This window comes from Heloderma suspectum, chromosome 6 (assembly GCF_057233095.1).
Source record: "Heloderma suspectum isolate Gila_16-S chromosome 6, 16-S_ref, whole genome shotgun sequence".
In the NCBI taxonomy this organism is placed as follows: Eukaryota; Metazoa; Chordata; class Lepidosauria; order Squamata; family Helodermatidae; genus Heloderma; species Heloderma suspectum.
The window spans coordinates 3,039,705-3,053,683 of record NC_139463.1 but is presented as its reverse complement, the minus strand read 5'-3'; the positions used below and the strand labels follow the sequence as shown (position 1 = coordinate 3,053,683).

The window sequence follows — 13,979 nt, the reverse complement described above, 5'->3', positions numbered from 1 at the left end:
AAAATACAACATGACAAAACATAATATAAAACCTTCAAATGTTTAAAACAGAATAAAATCAGAGTAAAAACCACCAGCAAGAAAAAACTAAAAACACAACAACACACATTTAAAGCAAAGCTGAAGAACTAACAAGCCCGGGAAGATCAAAAGGTTTTCGCCTGGCGCGCAAAAGCCCACCGCGTAGGCAGCAGGTGGGACTCCATGGGGAGGGCATTCCATGGCTGGGATGCCACCCCTAAAACGGCCGTCTCCTGAGTAGCCACCCACCTCGCTTCAGTTGGAAGGGGCACATGGAGGAGGCCTCTCTGAAGATGATTTTAGGGCTTGGGCAGGTATATATGGGAAGATGCCCTGTATTACATGTTCTTAGATTTTGTAAAATAAACAGACATTCAGAATAAAGCAGCAAAGAGGACAGCTGAGATGATTTTATGTTAGGAGACCAAATAGCTCATCCCCTTCCTGGGTGCAAATGTAAAGGTTTTTGGAGAGAGAGGGAATAGCACAGAAAACTCAGAGCTCATGTTATTGCCTGGAAAACCAGAAGTGTCACCAAAGACAGCTGTTTTCAGGGGAAGAGGCAGGGTTTTCTGGGGTTGCCCCACCCACTCCCATATTCTTCAGCACCCCAAATTCAGAAGTGTAAAACAGACGGCCAGTTGGGGAACAGCTTCATGTACTGTTTGTAACAAGATCACAGTGGCTGTCTAGGTCCCAATCCACAGACTGCTTTATGTGCACACCTACATGGAAATAAAAGTGTTCGGTAGAAACGTCCCTTCAGAGGAAACCTGAATGCAGCATGGAGCAGCACATACTTTTCTTCGGGAATGCAGTTAAGAAACTCTGATGCATGTCTATGCACTGACCTCCCCCGTATTTTGTGCATTCCGGCCTTTTTTAAAATCTGGAGAGGGTTTTTCTCCCCTTCTGACAGTATTTGCATTCATCCTAAAGCATGAAAATGGCCTGCTTTGCACACAACCACCACCCATGGTTTCTTAAAATCCTGGTCATGCCAGTGCGCTATTTCATTAAACCGGACTGCTCCTGCTGCCAGTGGGACGCTCCCTCTCTGGGCTGTTTAGGGCGACGTTCAAATCCAGAACCTTAGCCAGAGTTGGAACCAGATGGAACATATTCAAGGACCTGCTCCTTCCTCTTTGTCACCCCCAAGTGAACTAAAGACTGAGCACGGGACTGGTCCTTACCGAGCACTGTAATAGTCATGAAATATTCCTGTGGCGGATCCGTGTAGAGTTGGCAGAAGTATCTTCCTTCGTCCGAAATGGAGACATTTGTCAGCGACACTCTGAGCTCGCTGCTAGAGAAATTCACTAACTGAAACCTGCTGTCCTTCAAAGCTGTGGAACAAAGAGACATTTAGAAACTGCAACATACAAGACAGACAGTACTTCCCTCCCAGAAAGCCAGCAAAAATCAGAAGCCTGGAGAGATGGCAACAGTGTTGACGTGCTGCAGCAACACCATCTCTTTTTCACATCCTGTAATTTTGGTTTGTTTTGTTACAATTTGGATTTAAACAATACTCTTACTTGCCAGTTTGGAGAAATAATCCAAACAAATGCCCCTTACCAAGTACTGATAATTACTCCCTCGCATTCCATTCACTGCCTCCCGCGTTTTTAACAGCAAAAAAGCTCCAGGAACACTTTAGCAAATTGTCTGCCACAACATACAAGGGGCCCCTTAGATGGCTGGAAAGTCCATTAAGAGAGATTTAGCAGGGTTGTGTGGGCATTTAAGTAATCAACTCTTAAGATGTTTGGCTATGCCAATTTAACAAGAATACTTGATCAAGGCATACAAAGCATCCCGGCCTCTGAGGTTCACAGCATTAGATTTTTTAAAATTGTTTACTGAAGGTCTTATAACTTCTCAGATACAAATCCCCACACCCAACCCTAACCCCCTACCCTCCAGCCCTACACATAAGTTTGTTTGTTTGTTTGTTTATTTATTTATTTAATTTCTATACCGCCCAATAGCCGAAGCTCTCTGGGCGGTTTACAAAAATTAAAACCAAACACACAACAAAACAATTTAAAATATATAGAACATTAAAAGTTCAAGCATAGCCACATTCCTGCTGCTACTAACCCCTGTGGGTAAAGCAGAGATCTGATGCCCATGTCTCCCTTGGTTACCCCAAAGGAACAAAAGAAGAAAAAAAGATAGAGAGAGAAGGGAAAGGAGAAGCGGAAGCAGAGAGGAAAGAGATATTTTTTTCATTAAAGATGATGGTCTCTTAGCTCTTCACTCCAAGGACCAAGTCCTATTAATATTACTTCTAATACTAATACTGCCACTCCCTCAGCAAAGACCTGTTCCCCCATCAGCCCCTTCGTCATTTAAGTTAGCCTCTTAATAACTACGATTATGCCAAATCTCTTTGAATTTCCCACCTAGCTTAGTGCACGTGCCTGTGTGCTGTTTGGACCAGGATATCTCTGTCCCACAGTTCCTGACTTGGTCTACTGCATGATTTCCAGTATTTCAAAATACTTCTCTCTGCTACCAGAAACATTCACAAGAAACAAATTATTTGCCCTAACGATGTATCCCAAGATGTGGAAACCAGTGCCAGTATGGGATAGTTTCCTCAATGTGATCAGAGGTATTAAGGGCCGTAGTCTTCCTAACTATAAACATCCTTCCAAAAGGAAAGAGCCACAGGGCAGCCCAGCGGAAAGGCGATATGAGTCTGCTAATCTTGGACTATAAATCTTGACATGCCCTTCACAGATCTTTGGTATTTCTGGCTAGGCAAAAATTCAAAGAGTACCCAGTCCAAATGTCAGCTATGCCTCTTATTGGTAAGTTTTCGAACATATGATTAAGGCCACCTTATTTGTTAGATAGCAGTAGATTTTGCTGTGGAACTGAGGAATGGATGATTTAAAATTTTCAACCAGCTAGCCAAACACATCTCTTTATCCAATGCTGTGCACACCTTGCTTTTCCCTATTCAAATGGTTTGGTCCACTAAATATTTTGGCACCTAATTGTAATTCAGAGTGAGTTATTAGAATCATTCCTATTGCACTGCAAGACAGTCTGAATCTTAAATGGGACCATATCAAGACTTTTCTTTATGGTAAGCAATTATGATTGCCTACCTTCAGCTACTTACTGGAAAAGTAACCAAATCTTTGAAGTGTCTAACGTTAAGTTAAAAAAGAAGCTTCAGTAACTTCTTTCTCAAGATTTGCTACCAACAACGCAGAACTCACGCCTGAAGTCTCTGAAATAAATCGTCTGTCTGTTGGGATTCAAGAGCTGAATCACGGAGTCGTCACTGTTTTTGACTCTGCAACTGATGGTGGCAACTTCCCCCTCTACGACGGTCACATCTTCTGTAACCAAATTCTGTCCATCACCTTAAGATGTTGAAGAAAAAGAAAAAAAACACAAGACAGGTCAAACTGCATCAGGTCTTTATATTATGTCACAGAGACATTGACATTCAGTCAAGATGGAAGCCAAAGACCCCCAAGAAAGGAGAAAATTAATTGTGAATTGGAGAAGGAAGATGGTGCAAGACAACCTGTGACTAAGCAACTATAGACCCTCTGCCAGTCGACTGCATTTCCTAATTATGCTCTCTTGCTCTCTCTCAGGTCATTGGCACCTGCCCCAAGGCAACATCACTTGCCCCACTGCACTGCTACCACCCCTCTCTGCTGCCACTCTCACGATAATGCTCTTCCCCCAGACTACCATGCTGAGAAACTCGTGGAAATAGATTAACACATACCACAAACACTCACTTCACCATATTAGCATTTTAGAGCTGTCAATAAAGCAAAAGCTCATTAAAATATCACTACTGCATTTAAACAAACAAGTACTATCATCTTATTATAGGAAATATCACTGTTAGCATTTTGGAACTTCTCCCAGTTAAATGACATTTATTCTTTGGGAAATATGATCCTAAGCAGTATACAGCACCCTTACATAATATGAGACTATTGATTAAAGATTCAGATTTTAAATTAGTTGGTTTCTATATTAAAATTTAATTTATACATTGCTCCCACATACAAAAATTACATTCAAAGTGGCCCACAATACAAATACAATTAATTATTAGGTACTTTGATTTCAGTACGTGCACACATCTACATACCTGATATGCACTGTGTGTATGCAACAGGTGCAGGGCAAAGCAGCTATCCTGCTTTAAAGACAATGGGGTCAATTGGGAGCCACCAGGTGGCCTGGTGATGCATTAGTTACCTATAGCTCAGCACACTTTCAGTTAAGCTAAGCTGATACTGAGCAGAAATACAGATCGGTAAATCAATGCCAAACATGGTAAAGCTGGGGCCATGCATGGGCCCTTTTAAAAAACTCATATTCTCCAGAAGAGGACTATTACTTGCACTGGACACCACTGACTTAGTTGGGGAAGCTTTGTGAGAAAGTGGAGTGGAGAGGAAAGAAAAACACACAAACACCACAATTATTTTGCTAAAAATAGGAGTTGCTGTTTTTGCAGACAGGATAACTCCACAAGCAACAGAAAGGTAATTCCACCTGGCTCTAAAAACACAATTCCAAGGAAAGAGACCAGACTGGGGTAACGAATCGAGCAAATTCACCTTTGATCCTAAGAGTTAAAACAAACACACATGCATGGGGGAGCACACACCAAGCCGCTGCTCAAAAATGATTTCAGCTGCATAAACTGGAAGATTTAAAACAAACTGAGTAATGAAGTTGTAGCAAAGCACAAATCAAGACCAAGGAAAAACCAAGGAAGGAATAGAATAATGGAGACCCTGTGTCCAGAGTACCGCAACTTTTGACTATGTTCACCACAAGACATTTTTAACTGTTTGACCACTAAAGAGTGCCTTCGAGATGGTAAAAAGGCTGCAGGTGGCACCCCAGAAAGTATTTTTGGTTGGTCTCTCTTTTAGTTACTGCAGCCTTCATTGTCTGTGCCTCATTTCCTTTACTATGGAACATAGACCTTTATGTAAATGTGCTTTTATACTGGGTACATTCCTTTTTTTATTCCAGCAGTTTATCGAGGACCCAATTATGCACTTCTAGACCTAGCAGAAACTGCTCTGACTATTAAGTACCTTGTTTATGGCTCCCTTCTTTCCTGAAAGTGCGACACATTTTGCTGCAGAATCTTTGTGTCCATGGCAGGCATTTGCCAAGTCAGTGAACTCACGGCCACTGTCTGCCTGTTAGCAAAGTGTCTTATATGGCCACTGAGTGAGATTTGTAAATAAAAAGGGTCAGGGTATGCACTGAAGAATGTTTAAAGAGAACCTTCCCCTCTCTATGAAAGATTTGCATGAGAACTCAACAAGATTAAATCCCCAACTAGAAGAGCAACTTAATCCCAGTCATTAAGGGTCTGACCAAATAGTAAAGTTGCATGATGCTTGCAGACACTTAGCTTTTAAAGATTTAAGTGGAATGGAGCTCTGTAACTGCAGATCAGCTGACTGAGTGCCGGCAGCTTTTTAATCAGCATTCATTGAACCCCATGTTTAGCTCCATCATGAAAGAGGCACATGATAATACACCAAAAGGCAAGGTTACCAAGGATTCCCTGTATGGGGCAAAGGCTTTTTCCTAGGTTAAAACTGGCAGCACTGTCCTTACCTACACTGAAAAAGGTGCACATTTTCTCAACCCCCTCTCCAGTCAATTGGAGGGATCCTCTTTGTAATACAACTTAGGAGCAGTGCACCCTAAGCAACACTTGGTTCCACATGAACTTGCCCAGGTGAGGATATCTTCTTTGGGTCCCCCTGACTTCAGAGGTGATGTGGGTGGTGACCTAGGACAGAGCCTTTCTTTGGAATGCCCTCCCAACAGTAGAGGCTCACCTGACACAGATTCTGATGCCCTTTTGGCATAGGTAAAGACATTTTGATGTGCCCAAGCCTTTTAGGTGCTGTTTTTAAACACCTTTTTTTTTTAACTGTTCTGTTGTTTTTATGTTATTGTCTGTTTTGTTTTTACTGGGTTGTTTTTAATTACTGATGGTGGTTAACTAGTTTTGGAACCCCTTGGGACTGAGCTGTGGGGTAAAATGTATAAAACCAATTAAACAAGTTGTGGGAGAGCCAATTAGCGCCCTCGCCTTTGTCCAGTCAGTGCTCAGGATGGGATTGTGCTTTCTGGGATTTGCCTACACCCATCACCGTAGCATTGGATGCATGGGGAATCCCAGTGAATTTTTACTCTCTCCTTAGGGATGATGTCACTGTCTGTGTACCAGCAAAAGGGAGTGGGTGGGGTCAGTGACAATCTTCCCACTCTGACAAGCAAAGCTCAGTGGATACCTCCAACACGGTGGCATGACTTTTCGAGGCACTTGCCTCAGCCCGTCGCACAGCACACAACTGGGGAATCACTACCACAGATGCAGCACTTTATTGAGCAGAAGAACTGGTACGTAGTTGGTACCAGGCTATCCAGTGCATCAAAGCCAAGCAAATTCTCCAGTCAAAGCAACCAAAATTAACTGTATGCTTTGCTGTCAGCAGGCAGGTACTGAGAACCAGTATGCAAAATATTCAAGGGAAAACTTTGCCCAAGCCATTTGCCTAAAAAAAAGCCCCCACCCCCCACCCCCTGGTAGCTTCAGCTAACTGTACTTTTCAGAGCCCAGCTTCTACTTATTATACTTAAATCGGCAGGTGATGCTGTGAAAGTCCAAAGACAGACAGAGAACAAAATAAATTCTTCCATGCATTTTAGTCTCAGTGAGCTAGGTAATATTTTACTGTCAGAAGCTCTGAACTGCCCCCTCCTGCTCCTTTTAATGAACTAAAGCCAGTGTGTCAGCTGCAATATCTAGGTTAAAGCATTAAAGAACAGAGGTTGGGGGGGGGGAGCGCAGTTCTGCATTCCACATTCTGCAATCAGTGGCACTTCTGCATGCCCCACTTCTATGCAACATTTCAACCAGTTCAAAGACACCAACTGCAATTGTTCCTTCACTTCACTTGCTCATGAAATGAAAGCAAAAAAGTGTATCCAATTAGGAGTCCAGGTGGGAAAGCATGCAGCTGATTATGGCTTGTATCCAATGTTAGTCCTACTTAGAGTAGACCCACTGATATGTATGGGGTTTAAGTTAGGCTAACATTGGATACGACCCAACACTGGGCCAGGTGCAGGATGGAAAGAAAATATAAGGATTCCAAAGTCATTGAAGTTAACTCCTGGCAAAGGACCAACCATCCATCCATATCCCCACATGAAGGAGAAAACTATTTATTCACTAATTTCTTTATACAGGTGCTCGTAATGTTCTCCCCCCCCCCCCCTTGGGGCAAACAGCAAGTTTTGGAGAAGGGATTTAAAATCAGGAAAACAACGCAGGGAAAAAAGTTAACACACCCACTCGCTTACTGCCACAGCCCTAATCTGATTCCTTCTACCTCGGGACACTTTTAAATTAAACACACACACACACACACAATCACACAAAATCACGCATGAGTTCTGTGACGACAGATCTCTCATATCTCATCTAGCTGTGCCATAAAACTGTACATGGCGCACATAAGAGATCAAGAAGGCAAAGGTCCTTGCTGGCTTTTTTCTTCTTCTTTTGCAACACCTGCCACACTTCGTTTAAGTTAAAAATACTGTTGTACACAGAGGTAAAATTAGCAGAAACTCTGCAGCTGTGAATGACAGAAACAGAATTATGTGCATATTTTCAGCCCCGGGAGCTATAAGGTGAACAGGAATGGACTCACACCCACACCCCTACCACCTTGTCTGTTTTTCAAGCCAACTGGCCTGAGGCAACCAGAAGGGCTTTAGCTCACTAGCAGAGCACACACTTTGCATGCAGAAAGTCCCTGGTTAAATCCTGGCAGGTAGGGCTGGGAAAGTCTCCTGTCTAGTTCCCAGAAGAGCCGCGGCTCACCCTGGTGCCCTCCAGATGTGCTGGGCTACAATATTTATCATTGCGCTAGCCAAATGGTGCAGACAGTGCTGACCTAGAAAGACGAATGGTCTGACTTGGTGTAAGGCAGTTTCAGCTCCAATGTTCTACACTATGTTGGGGCACAACCCATTTCACGGTTCTCCTCCTTACCAATTTTCCTGCCCACAAACGCCCTAATGTGTCCTTGGAACCTGTTCTGCACTTCTGGAATTTCCTTCATTTGGAGACTTGCCAAAAGGCCAAGTACCTTTTTGGAAATCAAACACCATGTCATTTCAGATGGCTTTTACCGAGTCTACCAAGTAAAAAATAATAATAGTATCTTCATATTTAATACATCAAGTGCAAAGTTTGGACAGATACAACAAACCTACGGGATATGTCTGGCTAAAAGTTTAAGCAACTGAACAGCAAGCAATCTTAAGTACACCGGTTTCAATTCTGCATTGGACTGAGGCTCAACTCCCTTAGATCCCCAAGCCGAAGTACTTGAGAGCCAGTGTGGTTTGTGTTAGACTGGAACTTGGGAGATCTGGATTCTACTCCCCACTCGGTCCGGGAGCTCACTGGGTGACTCTCAGCCTAACCTACCTCACAGGCTTGTTGTGAGGATAAAATCGAGAGGAGGTGGAGGAGGATCATGTACGCCCCGCTGGGCTCCTTGGAGGAAAGGCGGGATATAAATGTAATAAACAAACAATACAGATACTGACACAAAGCCCAACGCTATGCATGTTGACAACACATATACAGAAAGAGATCCTGTAATGACAACCCAACCATTGTAAAGAAGCTCTACCCTGCACACAATTGTTGTCTGCGTCTTCTTTAACCCATCTCCGCTCGCAAATGCTCTCACCCGGCGCCAGCTTGTCTGGCTAAAAGGGGGGGGCCATTGCGGGCGGGTGGGGTGACATGACGCAGGGGCCTTTGATTGGTGCATCCCAGTGGCACCACCATGCAAGGAGGGGCAGGCTGAGTTGCCTTAAACTCAGCCCCCTTCTCAAACGCAGCTCTCTGGCTCAACGCAGCTCCCTCCCACCCTCCCCTAAGCAGTGTGGGTTTATTACCGGTTGCCCTTTGGGAATCATGTAGGAATTTTTTGGCTCACGGTTCGATTGGCCTATTACTGTGCGTCTTTTTTGCCTATGTCACACTGTTTTGCGGGTCGAATGTGTCCTGTAAGGGAATATGGTCTTTATCATCGGTCACATTCCAGTTGGCGGCTAGGACGGGCAAAACAGGAAAGTAGGGATGGTGTGCATGCAGAGGCACCTTATGGTGACAGGTGACGCCTGAGGGCCGCCCGAACGGGTTGTGCGGCTCGGCGGGGGGATAAGGGTTGCCTGGGAGACCAACCCTACTCACTCACCCAGGTGTTTCGCGGCACCGGGTTGGGGGTGACACCGGAAGGTCTACCTCCCCCAGAAGAGGCAGTCCGGAGGGATGGCGAGATCACCGCCACCCCTCAGGCTGGGTATGTTTTCGCCCAAGAAGTGCCAGCTAGCCGCTGACACAGTTAGATGCCCGTCCTAGTTACCCCTTTGCAGCTATTTCACTAAATGTGGCCCAATTTTCAACCCATGGGGTCACGAAGAGTTGGACACGACTGAACGACTGAACAACAAAAACTTCTAGAATAGCTCAGAAGGAAGTACTCCATGTGATGCTTTCATTAACTCAGTCTTCCCCAACCTGGTGCTGTCCAGATGTTTTGGACTACAACTCCCAGGACCATTAGCCATGCTGGGGGGGGCTGATAAGGGCTGACAGGAGCTGAAGTCCAAAAGATCTGGAGGGCACTTGGTTGGGGGAGGCTGCATTGACTGGTAGTGTTCACCATCACAGGACTTTGTGAAGCCCATTAGTACAAATGTTAAAACAAAAAACAGACATCTCATAAATATGCGTAGAATAGGTATTTTAAAAGATAGCTAAGAATGGAAGCCAGCACCCCTAATCTTCCCGAGGTTTCTACAGACTGCATAGGGCAGTCCCATATGTGGGACTGTACAGAACCTACAAAGAAAACCACCTTCGTGTTGAGATATAGCATACTGATCAAGTGACCATATGCCAGGGACAAAATCTGGGACTCCTTATCATCTGCTTGCAAACTTCTGGAGGGTACTAGCTGGCCAGTGTTAGAACTGGGCTGGACTGACTGTTGATCAGACCCAATGTATAGTGGTTCTTGTGCTGTTATTGTTCACAAAATGAAGACAAAATCATTTCTTTAATACAGCGCTACAAAACCTGCAGACAAATCTTTGAGAAGAAATGTCATCAAACCCAAAATAATGACTACTTCAGGGGTGGGGTGAGGGGGGAGTCTGCAAGAAACATTCTCCATATTTTTTTCATAAACACAGAGCTCCTGACAAATTAAAGTCATTAAGATTTGATTTCCATCTCAGCAATTATCAGCATATTCTTTTAAACATTTACTTTAAGACAATCCTATCTTTCAATTCATTAAGCTCGTTCTCCCATTTACCAAGTTTTATATCAAATCAAAATCCTATTTGAATTAATAAGAATTATGGGGGAAAGTAATTTAGAAATAAATGATCTGAGGTTCAAACCACTGAAGCTTTTGATTATGAAATACTGTACGAATAAAACTAGCCAAAGCATTTCTCTAGGACCCAGGCAATGGAAAATGTGGATCAATGCAGCACCTGTCAAGGTGCAAGAGAGGTTTCCTAGATTTGCAGTTTACAGGTTCTAGTGTGTGTTAATGTTCTCATTTAGCAGAATATCCACCTTTATATATATATACTGGAATATTTATTGAGAATCAAAGTCTGGATTGCTTCCATGGAATCTGCTGTCCCTCCCCCCAATCATTCCCCTAGAAGCACCATATTAGAACCCACAATCATTTTGTGTCTAAAATTGAAATTATTATTAAATTACATTAGATGGGTTAGAGTTAGAAAGACAATGTTATATTCAACCGCACCTACAGTCCTACTCCCTTAAGGAAAATTCAACATTATCAAACAGAAGGTTCTGTTATAGTATATAGTAAAGGATATTGTCAAAGCAGTTAAATTTTCATTTATCTTTGTTAACACCACAATATATTAGAGCAAGGATAGGGAACCTCTGAGCCACAGACAAGGTTCCCCATCTGGCTTGCCAGCTTCTTCCCCAGGCTTTGCTCCTCTCCTGGCAGGGAAAATTTCTTATACCCAATCAGCAGCTGATCAGAGATAAGAGCTTCTCCCTGCTGTGGAATGAGAGAAGGCGCTTCCGAACACCTGCTGAGCGGAGATAAGAGCTTTTCCTTGCATGGGAGAGTGGACCAGGCCTGGGGAGGAAGCTGCTGAATGATTCAGTGCTTATTTCTGAGGCTTGTCCTGGTGAGTAAGGCATGCTACTCATGCTTACTTCTGAGAAGACATGCTTCCTACTATAAATTCCTATCAATGGAATTGGGGGGGGGGATTTTTCAGCCCCGCCCATCACTGGAATGCACGCCCTCCCCAGAGCTTTCCAAAACGGACTCTGGCCCTTAGGCTGAGAAAGATTTCTCACCCTCGGTGTAAACATTTTAAATCCTAGCTGCACATACACTGATGGATTCTGAGCTGGCAGTGACTGACCAAGAAAGAGATCTTGGGGCTGTGGTGAAGAGCTCAATAAAAACATTAACCCAGTGAAAAGGGCAAATTCCAAGGGGCAATCAAAATGATCAACCGGCTGAAGCAACTCCTTTCTGAGGAAAAGTTACCTTTGAGGCTTGTTAGCTGGTGGGCTCCCCATAGGAATCTGGTTAGCCACTATGCGGGCAGAATGCTAGAATGCTTTGGCTGGATCCAGCATGGCTCATGTTCTTATGACACTGGGCATGCTCAGAATAAATTTATTTCTTTATTTCTTTATTTTTTATTTATTTCATTTCTACACTGCCCAATAGCCGAAGCTCTCTGGGCAGTTCACAAAAATAAACAAAAGATTCAACAGCTTGATTCTTGAAGTGAATAGAAAATGTCCTTACTCTCTTGGTTTCATGACCGAGTTTGGGCTGCCCATTTAACCATTACAAAAGCCATCCTTCTGAGGGACACACAACAGGGGACTATCCTTAGAACAAAGGGTAACTTGATGGCTCTTAGCCTAATATTCTATGTGGAGGTGAGGATGCCGATTCCGGACTGGAGGATATTTCATGACAGAGCTTTTAGCTTGGCCAATTCAATTTGCCATTCAGATGGCTTGACTGTGGTGGTGAACAGGTTATTTAGGAAGGTGTTTGTATTTACCCAAGTTCCCATTGTTTGCATACTCACATGAGGGCAACGCCTACTAATTCGATTAGAGTATAAGAAATACAGGTCATAAACTTTAAATACATCAGGTGCTAGTAGTTTACAAATTACTAACAGGAAATGTCTGTTCCTGGTTGCCTTCAAGCCTCTAGCTCACAAAGCATTCTGGGACATAATGGGTATTTTAGCCAAGGTGCTAGGGATACGCTAAAAAGATGCGCACATACAAGTGATCGTGGCTGAGCTTCTCAGTAACACTGCAATATTTGGTTTCATCTCTAATGTGGGCAAAAGAAGAAAAGACAAAATGGGAGCAGGAATGTGGAAGAAAATTCCTTGGGGAACTGTCTCTGGAGAATTGCAACAAACTTGTAAGAGCAGAAAATTGGGGCTGGGGGAGGAGAACTGAAATGTTTCGATTGATATTCATGATGCACAGATTTTTCCTCAATTAAACTTAATTACACGCAAATGGAACACATAATAATCTGTGTGCTTTCTTCTTTTTTATTAATCTGCTATTGTGATTTTTAATGTTAAGTTAGACTCCTATCTTCCAAGCTTAGATATTCGCTATATGGGCTTTCTGATTAGTTTTAAATTCCAAAAGCTTTTTAACTATGCAGTTTAAATATGTAAGCTACATAATAGACCATAATGGCTCCTTTGGAATCATTAGAACACATAGTAAATAAGATACAGCATGACAATAGTTTAAATACACACTCAGATGATAGCTTTGTAACAAGTGGATACTTTGCATTCTATCAGCTAAATGGGCACTTACATATATATCATAATAATATCTCCTTGACAACAATTAACGTCTATTGTCTCAATTTATTGGCTCAGGGATCCTCTTGGTTGGATTGGTGCTGGAAACAAAGGAAACAAAATAATACAAAATAAGAGATGTTAAAATAAAAGCAGGAAGCTGCCAAATCCAGGAAAACTCAGTTCCGAGTTGTGGAAATGCCATTCTCCATCCATGGTCTCTGAATTCACAGATAGCGCTGGGAAGAACCAACTGGAAAGGCCCTTGCAGACCCTTCTTGGGGCCATCCTCGCGTACAACTATTGGTTTCAACGGCAAATGCTGGTGGATGATGCTCCCTATTTTGCTAAGTATCAACCTGAGAAAATTAAATTCTTGAACTATACCAACTGCATCAACAAATGAGTATAAATTGTTTGGCCCCACCAGCAGCCAAATCCATTGATCCATGTCTGCCCAGCAAGTTACAGCATGTCTGTGTGGCATGGAGTGTTTATACTTATACTCACTGCTTGAAATCAGCCATGACCTGAAATATGTAGTTCGGACAAAATCTAAGTTAATTCAAAATCACCAGAGCATCAGCAAATTCAGAATTTATTATTTCTAAAATTAGTATGACAGCCAGTGTGGTACAGTGGTGAAAGTGTTGGACTGGAAGCTGGGAGTTGCAGGTTCTAGTCCCCACTTGGCATGGAAGCTCAAGTCACAGACTCTCAGCCCAACCTACCTCACAGGGTTGTTGTTGTGAGAATAAAAGGAGGATAATGTAAGCCACCTTGGGTTCCTTGCAAGAGGAAATAAGGTGGGACGTAAATAATAAATAATAGTATGTCACCCATTCTCCAGTGTTCCCAGATTGCCATTGCAGGTATAGGCCACAACTAGACCTGTTGAGTTTTAGAGATGGTTACACATAAGGAACCTTCAGATGATCAGCTGGGGCTAGAATTTCTCCAAGTCT

General features: G+C 43.1%; 1 protein-coding gene across 5 annotated transcripts in view; it reads right to left on the bottom strand.

Annotated features, from left to right (window-relative positions):
* Window positions 1–13,979, bottom strand: part of CADM1 (cell adhesion molecule 1) — a 524,284-nt gene that overhangs the window by 71,031 nt on the left and 439,274 nt on the right. For 4 of the 5 annotated variants that reach the window (XM_084860614.1, XM_084860615.1, XM_084860616.1 and 1 more), the window contains exons 2-3: window positions 3,258–3,404; window positions 1,215–1,367 (exon numbers count right to left, since the gene is read on the bottom strand). In XM_084860614.1, the coding sequence (XP_084716740.1) occupies window positions 1,215–1,367; window positions 3,258–3,404 (300 nt within the window). Of the gene's footprint in view, window positions 1–1,214; window positions 1,368–3,257; window positions 3,405–5,120; window positions 5,178–13,979 lie in introns of those variants that run through there. The other variant, XM_084860612.1, reaches the window with a different exon arrangement.